General features: G+C 56.6%; 6 protein-coding genes across 6 annotated transcripts in view; 3 read left to right on the top strand and 3 right to left on the bottom strand.

Moving 5' to 3' along the window:
- Window positions 1-1,124: 1,124 nt before the first annotated feature.
- SPRG_01536 (hypothetical protein) lies at window positions 1,125-2,881 on the top strand (the record flags this gene model as incomplete). Its single annotated transcript, XM_012339745.1, has 2 exons — window positions 1,125-2,569; window positions 2,611-2,881. The coding sequence occupies 2 exons, from the start codon at window positions 1,125-1,127 to the stop codon at window positions 2,879-2,881; spliced, it is 1,716 nt and encodes a 571-aa protein (XP_012195135.1).
- Window positions 2,882-4,345: 1,464 nt separating this feature from the next.
- On the top strand, window positions 4,346-6,271 carry SPRG_01535 (hypothetical protein; the record flags this gene model as incomplete). Its single annotated transcript, XM_012339744.1, has 1 exon — window positions 4,346-6,271. One exon carries the CDS (start codon window positions 4,346-4,348, stop codon window positions 6,269-6,271), a length of 1,926 nt encoding a protein of 641 aa, XP_012195134.1.
- A 2,735-nt stretch (window positions 6,272-9,006) lies between these two features.
- Window positions 9,007-9,799, bottom strand: SPRG_01534 (hypothetical protein; the record flags this gene model as incomplete). Its single annotated transcript, XM_012339743.1, has 2 exons — window positions 9,007-9,102; window positions 9,158-9,799. 2 exons carry the CDS (start codon window positions 9,797-9,799, stop codon window positions 9,007-9,009), a joined length of 738 nt encoding a protein of 245 aa, XP_012195133.1.
- A 1,485-nt stretch (window positions 9,800-11,284) lies between these two features.
- On the bottom strand, window positions 11,285-11,972 carry SPRG_01533 (hypothetical protein). The gene has a single exon (XM_012339742.1). The coding sequence runs from the start codon at window positions 11,949-11,951 to the stop codon at window positions 11,307-11,309; it is 645 nt and encodes a 214-aa protein (XP_012195132.1). The 5' UTR covers window positions 11,952-11,972; the 3' UTR covers window positions 11,285-11,306.
- A 1,203-nt stretch (window positions 11,973-13,175) lies between these two features.
- On the top strand, window positions 13,176-14,688 carry SPRG_01532 (hypothetical protein). The gene is made up of 9 exons (XM_012339741.1): window positions 13,176-13,638; window positions 13,692-13,861; window positions 13,919-13,943; window positions 13,993-14,113; window positions 14,173-14,238; window positions 14,294-14,344; window positions 14,389-14,435; window positions 14,492-14,534; window positions 14,578-14,688. Exons 1-9 carry the CDS (start codon window positions 13,244-13,246, stop codon window positions 14,641-14,643), a joined length of 984 nt encoding a protein of 327 aa, XP_012195131.1. The 5' UTR covers window positions 13,176-13,243; the 3' UTR covers window positions 14,644-14,688.
- A 1,111-nt stretch (window positions 14,689-15,799) lies between these two features.
- The window catches only part of SPRG_19136 (hypothetical protein), a gene marked incomplete at both ends in the record, with an annotated part of 3,918 nt that continues 3,487 nt past the window's right edge, over window positions 15,800-16,230 (bottom strand). The window contains one exon of the mRNA XM_012339934.1: window positions 15,800-16,225. Within this exon, the coding sequence (XP_012195324.1) occupies window positions 15,800-16,225 (426 nt within the window). The remainder of the gene's footprint in view (window positions 16,226-16,230) is intronic.

Below are 16,230 nucleotides of genomic sequence, written 5' to 3'. Positions count from 1 at the left end.
CGACATTGGCACCCAAAGCCCGCGTTCCGCTACCTCTGGCCCGTGCTCCGCGCCTGCGTCTGGTTCAACGTCTGGCGAGTCCGGAACGATCGCGTCTTTTCGCGCCGACCTACCGCTGCCAAGTCCATGGACGATTGCCGTCAAGGCGGCACGCGTCGCTCAACTGCACTTGCACCACAGCCTCGTACAAGAGCCCGAACAGCCTGCTCTTCGTCGGCTTCTCCGGCTCCTCGCCCAACACGAGTGGCCGCGACGTCACCTCGTCCCGCGGATTGCGCTTCTGCCTCCGCCTGCCTAAATCAAGTCCCTCAACCGAGTACACACAACGAAGAAAGTCCGACAATTTTATTTAGCATAGTTTTATCTATTGTAATAGAGGACCCAATTCAACAACAACAGAGTCCTCCGAAGCCACGGACGCTGCAGCACCGGCGACCTCTATCTTTTGTCGGACGACTCTAGTATAGATTGGAGCGCAGTCAAGGGGAGAAAGGAAGTGGGACCGTCCGTAGCTAGCAGGAACATGGTATTCCAGCACATGTGGGGTCCCGCGAGATTGATGGCGCCGAGGGCCATGCAACGCGGTAGTACGCGCGTGCATTGTAGCCTCCTCCATCGTTTAATGGAGCGCACAACGCCACTCTACAGAATACTAGTACCTCACATGTCAGGTCACCAGCAACAAGGTCTGGCTCGGCTAACCGGCTGGGTTGGCCGGTAAATCTAGCCGGCTACTTGAGCCGGTTGATGTACCGGCTAGCTGCTACTCCCTTGAGGTGACGCGTGCAAAACCCACACGTCGAGTGACAAAAGGTGGTGCAGTGATGGGCCATCATAGGCGGCGAAACCTACCAAGACGCTCCCTTCTTGACTTGATTTTTGTGTACTTGGTGACTTAGTAGTAGGCCAACGCGCCGTTGTCGCAAAGACCGGTAAACAATGCTTCGCATTCAAACCTTCCTGCCAGCTCACCCCGCACGGGACCGCCATAAACGCACCTGATTACAAAAAATAAAAGATGTTTGGGGTTGTTGCCAACAACTAATCTGCCCGCTCCAACAACCGCGCGACACGGGCATTTGTGATTTGTGATTTGGTCATTTTCAAATTCTCACGTTGAAGCCATGTCTGACCTGCTTGGGCGCATCGACGGTCTCGGCGAGACTCTCTCAAGGTGCATTTTTGACTTTGCGGGCCCGTTGTCGCAGTACCTCTTGGGCCGCGGCGCATGGACATCCTCTTTCTTCGTGCTACATAGCCAAATGGAAGCCGTGTACGCCGACGCGTACGCGATGGACTGGGAAGGTGACCTCGCGACGCTACCGGGTCGCGGCCCGAGCCGTGAGCGCGACCGCGTGAGTCGATCTTTTGAGCACATTCGGACGCTCGGTATGTACGAGCGGTATCAAGCCATCGTCGGCGGCGCCGTCTTGTCGACCTGTGGCTTTCGCGATGGATACGACACGAATGGCTGCCGCGATGACGTCCCGTTCGACATTCCGCCCAACAGCCTCGACGACGTTGGCCTGCGCAACTGCTGGGACTTTGCCGTGACGCCGTTCTTGGATCGGCCGATCGCGCTCGCCCACGCCGCAGCCTACAATGGCCACGCAGCTCTGCTATACAAATTAGGCAGCGACTGCGGCGTTGACCTCGCACGTCTGCGCGATGCACCGGACGGCAAGACGCTTCTCTTCGACCATGCAGCAAGTCGCGGGTACCTCGATGTTCTCAAGTGCCTCCATGCCGCCGGCAACAAGCACTGCACGACGCGCGCCATGGACAGCGCCATCACAAACGGCAATCTCGAAATCGTTCAGTGGCTGCACGCGGCGCGCGACGAAGGCTGCTCGCCAGACGGGTTTGACACCGCGTACCAAAAGTGGGAAGACGGGCCGGACAGGGCCGCGATCTTTGCATTGCTCGAAGCCGCGTGCGGGTACGGCGGCTTCACGGACGAGGCGCTTGTGATCGCTGCGCGCACTGGCGACGTGCGCTTCCTCAAGGCCGTCACTGATACCAATGCGGAGGGTGTGCCTGTGAACGCGCTTTGTCGCAGCGTCGAGAACCTTGTCAAGGCTATGACGGAAGTGGCTCGCTACGGCCCGATGGAGTCGATGGAGGTCTTGCACGCACTATTGCCGATCGGCGCCGCGGGGACGGAGCCCATGGACGCGGCCCTCCTCCATTGCAACCGCGCCGCCATTCGTTTTCTTCTGACGCACCGTCCAAGCGAAGGCTGCTCCGTGCGCGGGTTCGAAGACGCACTCGACGTATTCGACATGAACGAGTTCTTGGAGCCCTTCATGACGGCCCAGCCCGAGATCATCCCTGTCATCGTCGAGTGCTTTGCGAGCCTCGGCGAAGAAGACGCGGTCATGGACTTGTACGAAGGCGACGAGATCGTTCGCAACCCGAACGTCATGGCGTGGGCTGCGCACCATGGCAAGCTGGACTGGATGCGCAAGCTCCACGAGGTCTACAACGAGTCGTACACGGACGCAGCGACGGACCGCGCGGCCGGCCAAGGTCACTTCACTATCGTTCAGTTCTTGCTTGAGGCCGGTGCGTCCTTTACATACCAAGGCATCTTTTGGCGGCGCGCCAAAGCAAGTCCGATACACTGGCGCTGCTGGTTGCCCACGACACGACCAAGCACAAGTGCAACCTCGCGATCGCTCGCGCTCTCGTGGGCGGCGAGTATACGGCCGCTGCTGAGGCCATTTACGAGGCTGCAGCTTGCACGGGCGACCTCTACACCGAGTGGGGGCAGTACGCGCACTTGGTTGACCCGAACCGTGACGACTTGCGCCCGGCGTTTAGTGGATGGCGCGACACCGAGTGCGGCGGTGGGTACAGCTCTGGGGATAGTGACTATTAAAGATGTTACCATGACGCACTGTCGTTCGAACCTGTAACCTTGTCGATGGCCTCGTGAACTTCTGCGTCGTTGGCTTCGTACAGCGCCGTAATCTTGGCTTAAAGTGCATGGACATGTCAACAAAAACCTACCTACCTACATCGAAGCGATACGAGTATCGATAAAGGAATTGGGTTCGTGGGCGGCCTCGACCCAGAACCTCTTTGAAGTCTCTACGACCTGCTGGCGCTCCAACGCAAAGAACTCGGTGTCGAGGGAGGTCGCCGTCGTACGATGTACAAAAGCCGGTTGCTGATCAACGGGAGCTGCCGACGAGGACTTGTTACTTGTCGAGCGTCGGATGTGCTAACGGTTCCAGCGGCCGCCTGCATACTCCGGGCCACTGTCCGCAAGTGTTGCAAGGTCGGCCAGCCAGTTCATGGCGTACGCGGCTTGCTTCTCGTCGTGGTGTCACATGTAGGCGCCGCCTCACCGGCCGCGACGTAAGAGGTAGAGTCCCGCAAAGTCCAAAATGCGCGTCCAGAGATCGTCGAGGCCATCGACGCGCGAGAAGGTCCATCATTATCGAGAATAGAGAACACTTGGAAATGGTCCCGTCAGACGTTGTGAAATGATATACGAGGTGTAGATATCCACACTCGAGTATACAAAGGCACACAAGTAGAGAGAGGGGCGCAAGCCAGTTTGTTACTTGCATGCAAACGTGTACCTGCTGCGATTTGTGACAGTACTCGGCTTACTGTAGACCAGCCGTCACGCAACACTGATGCGACACCGCTTCAGACCGCCCACGTACACAATTGTACTTTGTACGCACGGCTTTCATCAATGCTTGCCAAGCCACGTCGTGGTGTGCGTCTATTCCTGGTGCTGCAAGCGCCTCTATCCGAAATGGCATGGGAATGAAGCTCCGTAGAGTTGGATTGAGGGACAGCAGTATCCATAAACATACGGTCATCATTTGCGAAATCCTTCACACGAAATATTAGTACGTGCAGCACAAACAAGTACTACAGTAAACGTGAGGTAGCCCTTGCTCCTCATCAGCACGCAGTCAACTGCAATAGTAGGGTCGTCGTAACCAAGCAACCCTCGCGGCATCGGTCAAGAGAGTCGACCTTTTTATGCGATTTCCAATACTGCTGGTCTATAGTAACGAAAAGAAACTAGCGGAAACTTCCGGGACGCAGCTGATTCGACCTCTCTCGACCGCGAAATGGCCACAGGCCCCCACCTTCATTTCCATTTTTCAGATATTTTGTTGAAGAGGGAGAACGTTTGCATTCGCATCGACATACCGGTATCCCAGCTGCCGGTATCCCTTCGGAGAAGATTTTTCGTGCTGATACAACGCTAGTACCGGCCGAGCTACACACAAGGACAGATGGCCTTCGTTGCCATCTGCGCTGCCACAAGGAATAGAGCATACTTCGACCCTTTTTCATTTTAGTATTCACGTCCTAGATGAGGGACCTACTCGCACGCATCGATGGCCTCGACCAGGTGCTCTCGACGCGCATCTTGGACTTTGCAGGGCCGCTCTCGCTCTACCTCTTGGACCGCGGCATTTGGGCCAACGCGCAATCGCGTCACTCGAACGCCGACATCGAAGCTGTGTACGCAGACGCCTACGCGATGGACTGGCCCGGCGACCTTGCGACACTACCCGGCGGCGGCCCGAGCCGTGAGCGCGACCGCTCGAGTCGATCGTTCGAGCATATTCGGACGCTTCCCATGTACGAGCGGTACCAAGCGGCCATCGGGCACTCCGTCACCCTCGTCCACGGTTTTCGCGACGGGTACGACACCAACGGCCGAGAAGCCCGGCGGCGCAACATGTCGTTCGACATTCAGCCGAGTAGCCTCGACGACGTTGGCTTGCGCAACTGCTGGGACTTTGCCGTGACGCCGTTCTTGGATCGGCCGATCGCGCTCGCCCACGCCGCAGCCTACAATGGATCCGCAGAGCTGCTCTACGCTTTGGGCGACGACTACGGCGTCGAACTCGCACGTCTGCGTGACGCGCCGGACAGCAAGGAGCTGCTCATGGACTATGCCGCAAGTCGCGGGTACCTCGACGTTCTCATGTGCCTCCATGCCGCCGGCAACAATCACTGCACGACGCATGCGATGGACGACGCGATCGCGAACGGCCACCTCAAGGTCGTTGCGTGGCTGCACCTGGCCCGCGACGAAGGCTGCTCCCATCACGGGTTTGACGTTGCGTACAAGCAGCGAACCAAACAGCCGAACGGGGCCGCGATCCTCGCCTTTCTTGAAGACGCGCGGGGGTATGGCTTTACGGAAACGTCGCTCATCGAGGCGGCGACGGTCGGCGACTTGCGCTTTCTACGAGCCGCCGTGTCTGTGCCGTGCACAACGCGCGTGATGGACGCCGCGGCAGGCTCCGACCAGCTCGATGTGCTGCAGTTTTTGCACCGGCACCGCGCCGAGGGCTGCTCGGAGGCCGCTCTCATGGGAGGCGCGGCTATCGGATCGCTTCCAGTCGTGACGTTCTTGTGCACTCACTATCACGACGCAAGTCACCTCGTCAAGGCGATGACCGAAGCCGCGCGCCACGGCCATTTGCACATCGTTCAGTACCTGCATGGGCTCGTCCCAGTCGGAACCGCGGGCACCAAGCCCATGAACGCGGCCCTTCGCAAAGACCGCGTGGAGATTGTTCATTTTCTCCAAGCGCATCGTCCGAGCGAAGGCTGCACGTCGCGCGCCCTCGAAGACGCGCTCTGGAACATTGACGAAGACCTCTATACCTTCTTGGTCGGCGTCCGCCCCGAGCTTCTCTCGCAGACAACGCTCGAGGCCGCGGCGGGCCACGGCCAAGAAGACATTGTGTGGGACCACTATGCACGTGGCTTTCGCAGCCACCGCGCGATGGCGTGGGCGGCGCAGTGGGGTGAGTTTGACTGGGTGCGCCAGCACCACGAAGTGTTCAACGAGCCGTGTACGGATGAGGCGACCGACCGCGCGGCCGGGCAAGGCTTCGAGGAGATTGCCTCGTACCTCCTGGCGAATGGTGCCTCGTTCACGTACCAGGGCATCTACAAGGCGGCTTGCAACTACAAGTATGCGACGCTGGCGCTGCTCGTGGGCCGCGATGAGACCAAGCACAGATGCAACCTTGCGATCGCGCGCGCGCTGAGTGCCGGCTTTGTCCGCGCAGCCCAAGACATTTACAACGCTGCTGGGTTTACGGGTGCCCTCGCCGGGTGGAAGCGGTACGCGTCGCTGATCAACCCTGCGACTGAGGATTTGCCCGAGGACCTGGATGTGCGCAATGCCGAAATCGACTCGGACCTCGAGTACAACTCGGACGATGAGATAGAAGACGAAGGCGAGGACAGTGATTACGAGGACTTTGACTACTGAGACGAGCAGCACGGAAACCCTACTTTTCGATAAAGCACGACTCGATGGGGTGTTTACACATGGCATTTTACACGGGGGCTAATGACTTTCAGAGCGGTAGGAACGCGCCAAAAACGAACGTTCGGCACAACGCAATGGACGGCTAGAGCTCTGGAATGCGCACATCTTGATGACGATATAGTGTTTCAACTTTAAGGAGAAAAATGGGATCGAATGGCTGTTTGTTTTTGCCTGGGGTGGTGAAATCGCTACCTATGATATGTAGCACGCCAGGAACAAAAACTGCCTCTGCTTTGACAAACCTCCACCGGACAACATTGAAAGGGTGTGCTTCTTCGTTCATTTTCTTCTATTACCTTTCAATGAACTGTCGTACAGCTCCATGCACTACAGTACATGAATACAGCGCAGTTAACTCGCAAATCGGCTCAGCATACAAACATCAAGCTGTACAGACATAGACGACACCAACGCATTGTCCCATGGTTGCAAGCCCCGACCTCCGCTGGCGCGGGATTGTGCTGCACAACGTCTACGGCATCTCTGTTCCCCTCGTCGCGAAGATCCTCGGAGTATCTGAGCGGTCACTGCGACGTTGGATCAGTCTGTTCAAGAGCTGCGGCAACGTTCTCGACGCAGGTCGTCGACGCATGGGTGTCAAGTGGCCACAACACGTGCTCAACTTCGTCCTACGCCGAGGAACACCCATGCTTCTATCTCGAAGAGCTTAAAGAAGCGATGCAAGAGAGTTTCCCAGAGGTCACTAACGTGTCGTCAGCGACGATTTGCCGCGCGCTTCATTTCACCTTGAATTTGACCCGCAAAGTACTTGCAAAGAGAGCCCGTGAGAGCTCTGCACATGAAGTCAACTTGTATTACGCCCGCCTCGAGCCGTTCTACAAACACCCGAGCCAATTGGTCTTTGTCGACGAGACGTCGAGAGACGGACGGGACGCTCTTCGGCGCTATGCGTGGTCTATGCGCGGTACTCCCGCCATCGTCGAGCTCCCATTCAGCCGCGGGGAGCCCGTCTCGGTAATCGCTGCTATGGACTGGAATGGTTTCTTCGGCTGGGAGTTTACCACCGGCACATTCGATCGCGCCCGGTTCCATGCAGCCATGATGGCCAAGGTCATCCCGTACCTCAACCCGTGGCCGCTTCCAAGGTCCATTTTGATTCTCGACAACGCCCGCAATCATATGTATGCGGAGCTCGAGGAGGCTGTTCACTCGATGGGCGCACTCCTCTTCTATCTGCCTCCGTACTCGCCCCAACTCAACCCGATTGAGGTCGCTTTTGCCTACCTCAAGAAGTACATTGCTCGCGTACCTTTGGCATTCCGGTTCGACATGGAACGAACTCTTGAAGTCGCTCTCGTACGCTGCTTGGACGCACGTCAAACGAACGTCACTGCTGGTATCAACTTGTACCGTCACTGCGGATACGACACCGACAACCTTGTGCGGTCCAAATTCCGGTTCGACGATGAAGACTAGACTCGACATGATTTTCTTCGTGCACGCTTATACACTTAAACAGACGTTCATCCTGTTTTATCTATTGTAATAGACGACCCACTTCAACAACAACAAACGTTCATCCTCCTACATATGTGTCTCGTCGAAGTCGTTGTCATCGCTCGAGTCGTCTCCTCAATGCGGGATGCATTGGCGCGCTGAATCGACGACTCGTACTGGCGGGATTTCGAGCAGTGCACGAAGAGCGCGACTTCCCATTCGCCACATAAATAAATAACAAACTAGCTGCTGGGCTAGTGAAGCACTCGGCAGAGAGAAAGAAGAGAAAGAACCAGATCCGCACACCCGCAGAGGAGTGTGTCCGAGAGGCAGGCAGTGGAAAAGAAAGCGAGGCCACGAGGGCTCCTCACGACCTGCTCCGGAATGTATTGATATTACGGAGACTGACATGGTGAGAACGAGTGGTAAAAACCTTCCCCTGGGGAAAGGAAAAACAACCATCCTCGTGAGTGGAAACCGCCGCGAGGGCTGGTGAAAACCACTCGGATCCAAGCGTCGGGTGGATCCAACGGCCAAAACCAACGAAGAGTCGAGATCTTCCGAGTTGGCGAACGAATGTGTGGAGTTGCGTTCTTCACACATTGGTTCATAGAGCACGATGCCCGCAGCTCGACGCCCTACGACTTTGTCGGCCGTACCGTCTATGAAAAGCGGGCCTGGGTACGTTGTGGGTCGTGCACGGTGTGTGCACACTCGACCACGTGCTCTCATGCGTGGCTTTTTTATGGTTCTGGTCAGAGGGTATAATCAAGGGTACATCAAAATGTACCCTTGCTATAGAGTTGCCCTACGATATTGGCTTGGTTGGCTCATCGGGGGCCCCTCGTCACTGGCCGCTCATCACGCTACTTGGCATTTTGAACGCTCGTTGACGCAGCGGATTGTTGCTGCAATGTGTTTGTACCCATTTCGCGAGATATATACACGGTGGCCAGAGCGACGCAACGAGTCGTTAACGTCATTCCTAACGACGCATTGCATGACCAACAACGTGCACGGGCTTGTTGTCATCGACGCAACCGCGATGCCCTATCCTGACTCACGGCACGCGACAGCGCCGCACAGACATGCTTCGCAGGGCGCGTTTCTGATCCATATTGGGTGTCGTTGACGTATGCAGGCCGTCGCCGAGGCGCGAAATGGGGACAAACAATCCAGCGTATCCCAGTGTAAATGCAATAAGAAACAGAATAATATTAGAACGGCAATAAGATCACGCACTGCACAAGGTGGGGCCGAGTGGCGCTGCCAGTCGGCGCGGTAGGCGACCGGCAGTGCTTCGTCCGACGTGCCTCGTCGTCCCGACGAATATTGCACACTTCCAGTGGTGGGCACGGTATTCAAAACAAAAATCGCTTCGCCGACGTCCGAGCTCTCGTCGTCGAGCTCAATGTCCGTGTCGAACGAGTGTTCCGAGACGTAGACCGTCGGGATGTCGCGCGGGATAGGGTGGCGAAGGCTCGAGAGCATAAACTCCCGGTGCATCGCGTTGAGCGCGGAGAAGGCCACGGCGTGTTCCATGCTGCGCTTCAGCACGAGTCGACCGAGCGCGTGCGTCGAGCTCCGTTGTTGAAAGCTCGCATAGAAGCTCGGCCATTTGACGCTCTGGAGGCAAAAATCGTCCTGGATCTGGAGCGGGCCGCCGAGGTGGTCTTGGGACACGAAGCGAAAGAGGCCTTTCGAGGACCTTGAGGACGACCAGCGCAAGCCTCGGCGAAACGACGATCCGCAGAGGTACCGTTTCTGGCCGTGCGCCTTGGAAACGACGTGCACAACGGCGCCAAAATACAAGGGCGAGGACGCTGCGCGGGGCTTACTGGACGCGAGCTCAAACTCAATGTACTCGGCCCCGTTGAGGAGGAAGCGCGCTTCTGCAATGGCTGCGTGCCGCTTGTGGTCGTCGTGCACGAGCATGGCCGACTGTGTATTGGTCAACTCAAAATTCAAGACGAACGGCGTCGCCGTCTCGATGTTCGACGAGAGCTGCATGCTGTGGGCGTGTTGTGGCGGCGACATAATATTGTGAAATGGCACTGGACCGATACGTCTCCAAGGTGCGAAGGTGTCCCATGTGTCTCGGAAGATAGAGCAAACATCGACTCGAACTGTACGCGTCAGAGTTTATAGGTCGCAACAGTTGGCATTGCGCGTCTCAGGTGCCTGTCCGACGTTTTTATTATTGCTGGAATATGTAACACCGATTCGAAGGCGAGACGAGTGGCCCGCAGAGTTCACTGTTAGAATTCAGTCGGTCGCCCAACTTTTGACGCCATGGCAGTACCACTGAACGCAATGCACGACTGGAGACCGCATTTCTCATACACGTCTCTTTTTCACTTGGCGCCGAGCGTAAAAGCAGGTACTCGTACGGGAGCACGTTGGAGGCAGCGTTGACGGGGATTCGATCGTACCCATTGCATTGGCTCGCTCATGCACGCCATGCGAAGGGGAGTGCCATCCCGTAAAATGAGATACAGCTGGTAAACGTACCAGACAGATGTTACCGGCCACATGTGGTCGAAATTCACCAAAGGTTGGCGACCGATGAGGATCGACCGATGACCGCGCGCGCGTACCGATCGAGCGGCGCCGCGTCACGTCAACAAGATCTGAAGATACTTATATATCGCCTTTGTCGTTTAGATATCTTGGCATACGACTTGACGTAAAGGCCGCCGACGCAACATAGCACCGCGGTGCCTCTAGTATCCGGATCTCAGGCGCTTGTGATGCGTCGAGCACGTGCAGTGCCTCGTTGTCTTGTCCGTTCGAACTTGGCGCTGGCCATCCGGCGACGAAGGACGTCTGGGCGCTCGGTTATCACGTCGATCTTCTACAACCACATGACGGACGCGGAACCAAACGACGCCGATGAGTTCATATACACACGGAGCTATCTCCGACTTCTTCTGAGCGCTTCGTGACGACTTGTTCGCCACCATACGTGGAACATCGAATACTCTCTATCACACAATACGAAACGCTCGACACTGCCGACGAAAAGGCGAGGACACACGGCATGGTGAACATGGTCATCAGGGATGACCAATGGACTGATGGAATTCTTGGAGTAGTAAAGCCAACGGGCGATGCGATGGCCGAAGTAAAAGCGTCGAACTATCATGGCGTGGACAGCAACGTCGTTGGGATCGGTACAAGGTACGTACAAATACAGTGGCGCCGCAGCTCTACTCATTTGGGCTCTACTAGTACTCATTTGGGCGCTACTGGAATTTGCAAACGAGATCGATGGACCATTGTCGATGGATATGCCGGATGGCCCGACTGTTCGTTCGTCACAACCAGCAGCCAATACATACGTGTCCATTAGCCTTCCTTGGCTCCAGTTGCCGACGGTCTAGAAGACGTTTTGGTACTCAACGTCCTCGATTTCTACCTTGTTGCGCGTCCAGATAGCCTTGGTTTCGTTCACGCGTTGCCAGCGATGAAATCTGCAAACTGCTGGAACACCAATATGGTACAAGAATTTACTGCATTATTTCGCTCGCACCGAGTCCGATATCAGAAATGCAAGAACAATATTGCCCTTTGTCTCTTCTTCTTGATGCGATGCCCCAAGGGCGACATAGACGACAGGCACGGCCACACGACGAAGCTGACGGCGGCGGTACAGCTTGGCCAATCGCACAGCGTATGTGGCCGCGTCGAGGGCGGAGAAGGCGACGGGGCGCTTCTTTTGCAGCACGAGTTCGGACCGTCTGGCATCGAAGCCCACCACGTGCGATGGCCAGCGCACGCTGTGCAAGTGGAACTGATCGTGCATTTGGATGGCACCATCGAGCGACACATCGTTTGGCGCGAGGCGAAAGAGGTTACGCTTCCGGAAGCCACCTCTTGATGACCAGTGGAGGCGACTTGTCATCGCCGCCGTCGACAAGACATGGACTCCGCCTGGTGACGTTGTCGTGATGTAGATGAGGTCACCAAAGTGCAATCTCGACTCTGCTCGTGCGTGAACGGGATGGAGCTGGACGAGGACGGCAGCGCCCGTGTCTGCATCGGCGCACGCTGGGCGGCTATGGCGAGAGCCAAGCACGTAGCTGGGCATGTTGTCATCAAATGTGAGGAGGAGGCTCGTCTGCGCCTGGAGCGTGGCCAGACCATCGTACGAGAGCGTCATTTCAAATCTGATTGCAGGGTGGCATGCCCGTCCGTGGTGCTTCTACCACATATGGAGCAACCGTCACCTTTGCTTTTCGTCGATGCAGTGGAGCTGCACCGACGACGCTTGCATCAGCGCATCAGTTTTTACTCTTCTGACCAAGTTCAACGATCCAAACTCAGACCGACTTCGTTGAAGTGGCCGTTGATTGGTCGATACAAAGGAGTATCTTTGAACCGAAATTCAGTCGATTGTTTCGCGCCAAGAAGACGCTTTGATCGTGTAGACTGCTGCGTCACCCAAGGTAAACTCCCAAGGCGTAGTGCATTATAACAGCTATTAGTCATTGCCCCCTCTAATCGTCATCTAAGGCCTGTTGTGCACCATTGATGACAAAAATCCGCTGGTTTGTGCCAAAGCGGGTCAAATTGTGAAAGGAAATATAGAATGCCGCGACTTGATTGCATGTACTGGGCTAACCATTGCCGTTGTTTCCATGACTGGAAATGAGGCTGGAAATGTAGCAGGACATGGGAGGGGCCGTCGTGCAACAGCTGTTGAAGAAACCTCCCAGGCATTCGATAGTTTGGCTTCTTAATTGCAGATATACACATCTTTGACGCATTGAACGAGCGAGAAACGTTGCCGAGTGCAGTATAGAATGACGAGCCGCTGTCGTCCAAACGCCAAATTTTGCGCTCGTCGTCGCCCATGTCCTTGCAAGCATTGGTGGCGTTCGAGGAGGTTATCCAATGCAAACAGCCACGTTGGATGCAATGACACTGCGCCGTCAGCAATAGCTTCTCGGTAAACGAAAGCGTCTCCGTCTCGCACCTCTGGCAGATACGACGACCCCACTCTGGATGGAGCAACCACGCCACTTTTCGTTTTCTTTTCTCGTACAAGCAGCCAGCTTGAGAGCGTAGTCGACAATGATTTGCGCCATGCACTTATTGACTTGCTCTCAGTACACGCGCAAAGCACACGCCATGTCCCTTCCAAGCCCATTTAAGTTCTTATAGAATAGATGCCTTGGAAGCACATCTACGTTCTTGTAGAATAGGTCTACCAACGCGTACATATTGTGCGTCGGCGCGGCGTGCCAGCGCCACGCAGGGTCCCTGCAACCGAGTCAGAGGCCTCGGAGCTTCTTGCCTACGAGTCGCCTTCACCGCTTGGGGAGGAATTGAGATTGCCGTTGGTACATCGAGCGAGCCAATCACTGGTGGGTATGCAAAACCGTGGTTGTGGATTGGCCAAAAAGACGGCGACGCTTATTGCCTGCAGCAACCAACAACAGACAACGACCGATGGGGCATGGGAAGCGCTGGGCCGACGACGAAGACGACCAGCTCTGCGAGGCCGTGCTGACCATTTCGGAGGACGAGACCGACGACCTCCTGCGCGGCCCGGCGTACTGGGCGCGCGTGACCGTGCACCTCGCGTCGCTCGCGGCGTCGGGCAAGACGGACCGCACGCCGTGCGCTGTCGAGAACCGCTGGAAGGTGCTCTCGGCGCCGTCGCTCTGGGTGCTTGAGCGCGTCTCTGACGACGGCGCCGTGACGTCCAAGTGCACGGTGTGCAGCGAAGTGATCTTTGACGGCGGCGCCAAGAAGCTCGACGACGCGATCAACGTGCACCGCATGCGCCGGACGCACAAGATCGCGACGGCCGCGTATCTTTTGGAGCAAAAAACAGCAGTTGCGTACGCTGTTGCATGGACCGTAGCGTCCATTTACAATGGTTCTTGGACGCTAGGAGTGCCAAGAAGCGCCCGGCGACCGCCGCCCACGAGGACGAACACCACGCGCCCAAGAAGGCGCGCGCGGCGAATCCCGAAACCAAGCTGCTTCAGAAACGTACCGACTACTTGTCCTGGGACGACTATTTCATGAGCGTCGCCTTTCTGAGTGCGATGCGTTCCAAAGGTCGTCGTCGTGCGATTGGGGATCGAATGTTTGCACTAACGACGTGGCTGTGAGTAGATCCGTCGACCCAAGTTGGCGCCTGGTGCGAGATGCCCAGCGCTCTCCTGCCTTCGTACTCATTGCGATGGTAGCATTGTGAACAGCGAAAAGAAGATTGTCGGGATCGGCTACAACGGATTTCCCAACGGCTGCGACGACGACGAGCTGCCGTGGGCGCGCGCCGCTGCGTCGCCGCTCGACACCAAGTACCCCGTACTGCACCTCTCTCCACACATGCTTTTTATCTCATGGGACGACCTGCATTTGTCTAGTACGTTTGCCACGCGGAAATGAACGCAATTCTCAACAAAAATTCCTCGAGCGTGCACGGCTGCACGGTACAACCCCCAATAAGATTGTCTGCTGGACAACCTTTCCATCATGGACGATTAGATATACGTTGCCCTCTTCCCTTGCAACGAATGCGCCAAGCTCATCATCCAGGTACCAATTCTAAACTGGTCGAAACGAGCTCACCGGAAGCACAGAGTGGCATCAAGGCAGTCATCTACTACTCGGACAAGTACAAGGACGAGTACGCTTCTCTGACCCACAGCCCATTGCCGTCAATGGAACTCATGACGATACTAGCTGGAAGTTTGAGGCGTCGCGCCGGCTCCTCGATATGGCCCATGTACCAGCCAACTGTTTTCCGAAAACTCACCACAGTGATGTAGGTGGCCTACCGCCAGCACGAAATGTCCACAACGAGTCTCACGATTGACTTTACCGCGGTGCGATAGAATAACGCAGTGCTCCTACGCAACCCAAACGTGTTGTCCAACCTCGTCATCGGATGACCTCGCAAGTTGCACGCTTCCAGCAAACGTGGATGGATCTGTCGACAACATGTTGACCCTCTTTTTCTCAAAATCCACTGGTCGAGAGGAAGCCGAGAGCGCGGGAGACGTGGTCTTGCTCCAATGCATCGAGACGTCGAGGTCTCGTGGGTTGAGAGGACGATCGTGGGCACGGCGATACGCACAGAGCCTTTGTGCCTCTTCCTGGGCCACACCAACTTTGCGCCGCATCGCATTTCGACAAGCCATCGCGTACGTTGCTCAGTCGGATCCAACTCGAGATGCGTCAGGTTGACGCAGCAGTCCACCACGACGGCCAGACCCAGTCGCGATCGCTTGGGCCTTTTGATCTCCCATGCCTCGCAGCGCGTCCGACATCCCGGCCAACCGCGGAATTGGCGAGCACTCTTCCGACGCTGTACCGCGGCCAGGCCGCCCGAAGACGTCGCTGCCACGCAAGCTCGACGCCGATCTCGTCACCGTCCCGTCTTTGAAGAAGCGCCTTCAGACCTGCAAAGACCTCACGGAGCGAGCTCACCGCCCAGGCGCAGAACAAGGGGCTTTGGACCGAGCAATGGTTGACGCTTGTCCCGGCGTCTCCATGCACGAGGCTGTCGAATATATCCGTGCACGTACGCGTCAGTCGCCCTGCATTGAAGCTGGTGTTGATTAACGCGAGTAAACGTCAAATCTATCGAGTCCACCACGACGGCTGGTTCGAGCGCCAACCTCATCGAGGGCGGCAAGTGCGGGCAATTAAGGAAGCTCGACAGCGGCCTGGACTTGGTGTGTCGTGTTAGCCCCGGCTCGTACAGATGTCGGAATCAATGTCGGAACCTCGGCGTCGTTTCTAGCATCTGCTATAAGCTCTTACTTTCTAGTGTTGCCGATTCTATCAGTGTATCAACAAACGGCAATTCAAAACCGCGTCCATGTCGCATGTCGCCGCGTGTGGCTTGTGCAAAGCTGTCAAGACACATCGTTCCTATTGCACGACGGCAGCCAAGTACGACAAGGTGACAAGGAAGTCGTCGTAGCGTAGAGAAATAGAGAAATTGATGAAAATGTCTTTAAAAAGTGGCACCAAAAACGGACGATCTTACGGCGACGAGAGCACCTTGTCGAGGTACCCGCCTTCGTGGCAGAGCTCGTAAAAGATGCCGGTGCCGTCGTCAATCAACTGCTGCGGCGTGTCGCACTGCACGAGTCGGCCTTGGTCAAACACGAGGATGCGGTCACAGTCCAAGACCGTGTCGAGACGATGGGCGATCGTGAGGACGGTCGAGGCCGCAAACGCGGTCCGGATCACGCGCTGGAGGTTCTGGTCTGTCTCGTGGTCGATCGCGGCCGTCGCTTCGTCCATGACCACGATGCGCGCCTGCCGAAGCAGCGCCCGCGCCATGCACAGCATTTGCCGCTCGCCGACGCTAAAGTTCTCGCCGTTCTCTTCGACGTGGCTCTCGAGCTGGCCGTCGACCGACGCGATGCGCGACTGGAGCATGACTTTGGTGAGCGCGTCCCAGAGCTGGT

This window comes from Saprolegnia parasitica (genome assembly GCF_000151545.1).
Source record: "Saprolegnia parasitica CBS 223.65 unplaced genomic scaffold supercont2.3, whole genome shotgun sequence".
Lineage (NCBI taxonomy): Eukaryota > Oomycota > Saprolegniomycetes > Saprolegniales > Saprolegniaceae > Saprolegnia > Saprolegnia parasitica.
The sequence above is the reverse complement of the archived record's forward strand: the minus strand, read 5'-3'. Positions and strand labels throughout refer to the sequence as shown.

What these genes read in the sequence shown, in the direction of transcription:
- SPRG_01533 (XM_012339742.1), bottom strand. Translation starts at nt 11,951, where the DNA reads ATGACGCTCTCGTACGATGGTCTGGCCACGCTCCAGGCGCAGACGAGC.
- SPRG_01532 (XM_012339741.1), top strand. Translation starts at nt 13,244, where the DNA reads ATGGGGCATGGGAAGCGCTGGGCCGACGACGAAGACGACCAGCTCTGC. An exon ending in GAGCAAAAAACAGCAGTTGC is followed by an intron (nt 13,639 to 13,691) that starts GTACGCTGTTGC and finishes CTTGGACGCTAG; the next exon opens with GAGTGCCAAGAAGCGCCCGG. An exon ending in CGCTCGACACCAAGTACCCC is followed by an intron (nt 14,114 to 14,172) that starts GTACTGCACCTC and finishes GCATTTGTCTAG; the next exon opens with TACGTTTGCCACGCGGAAAT.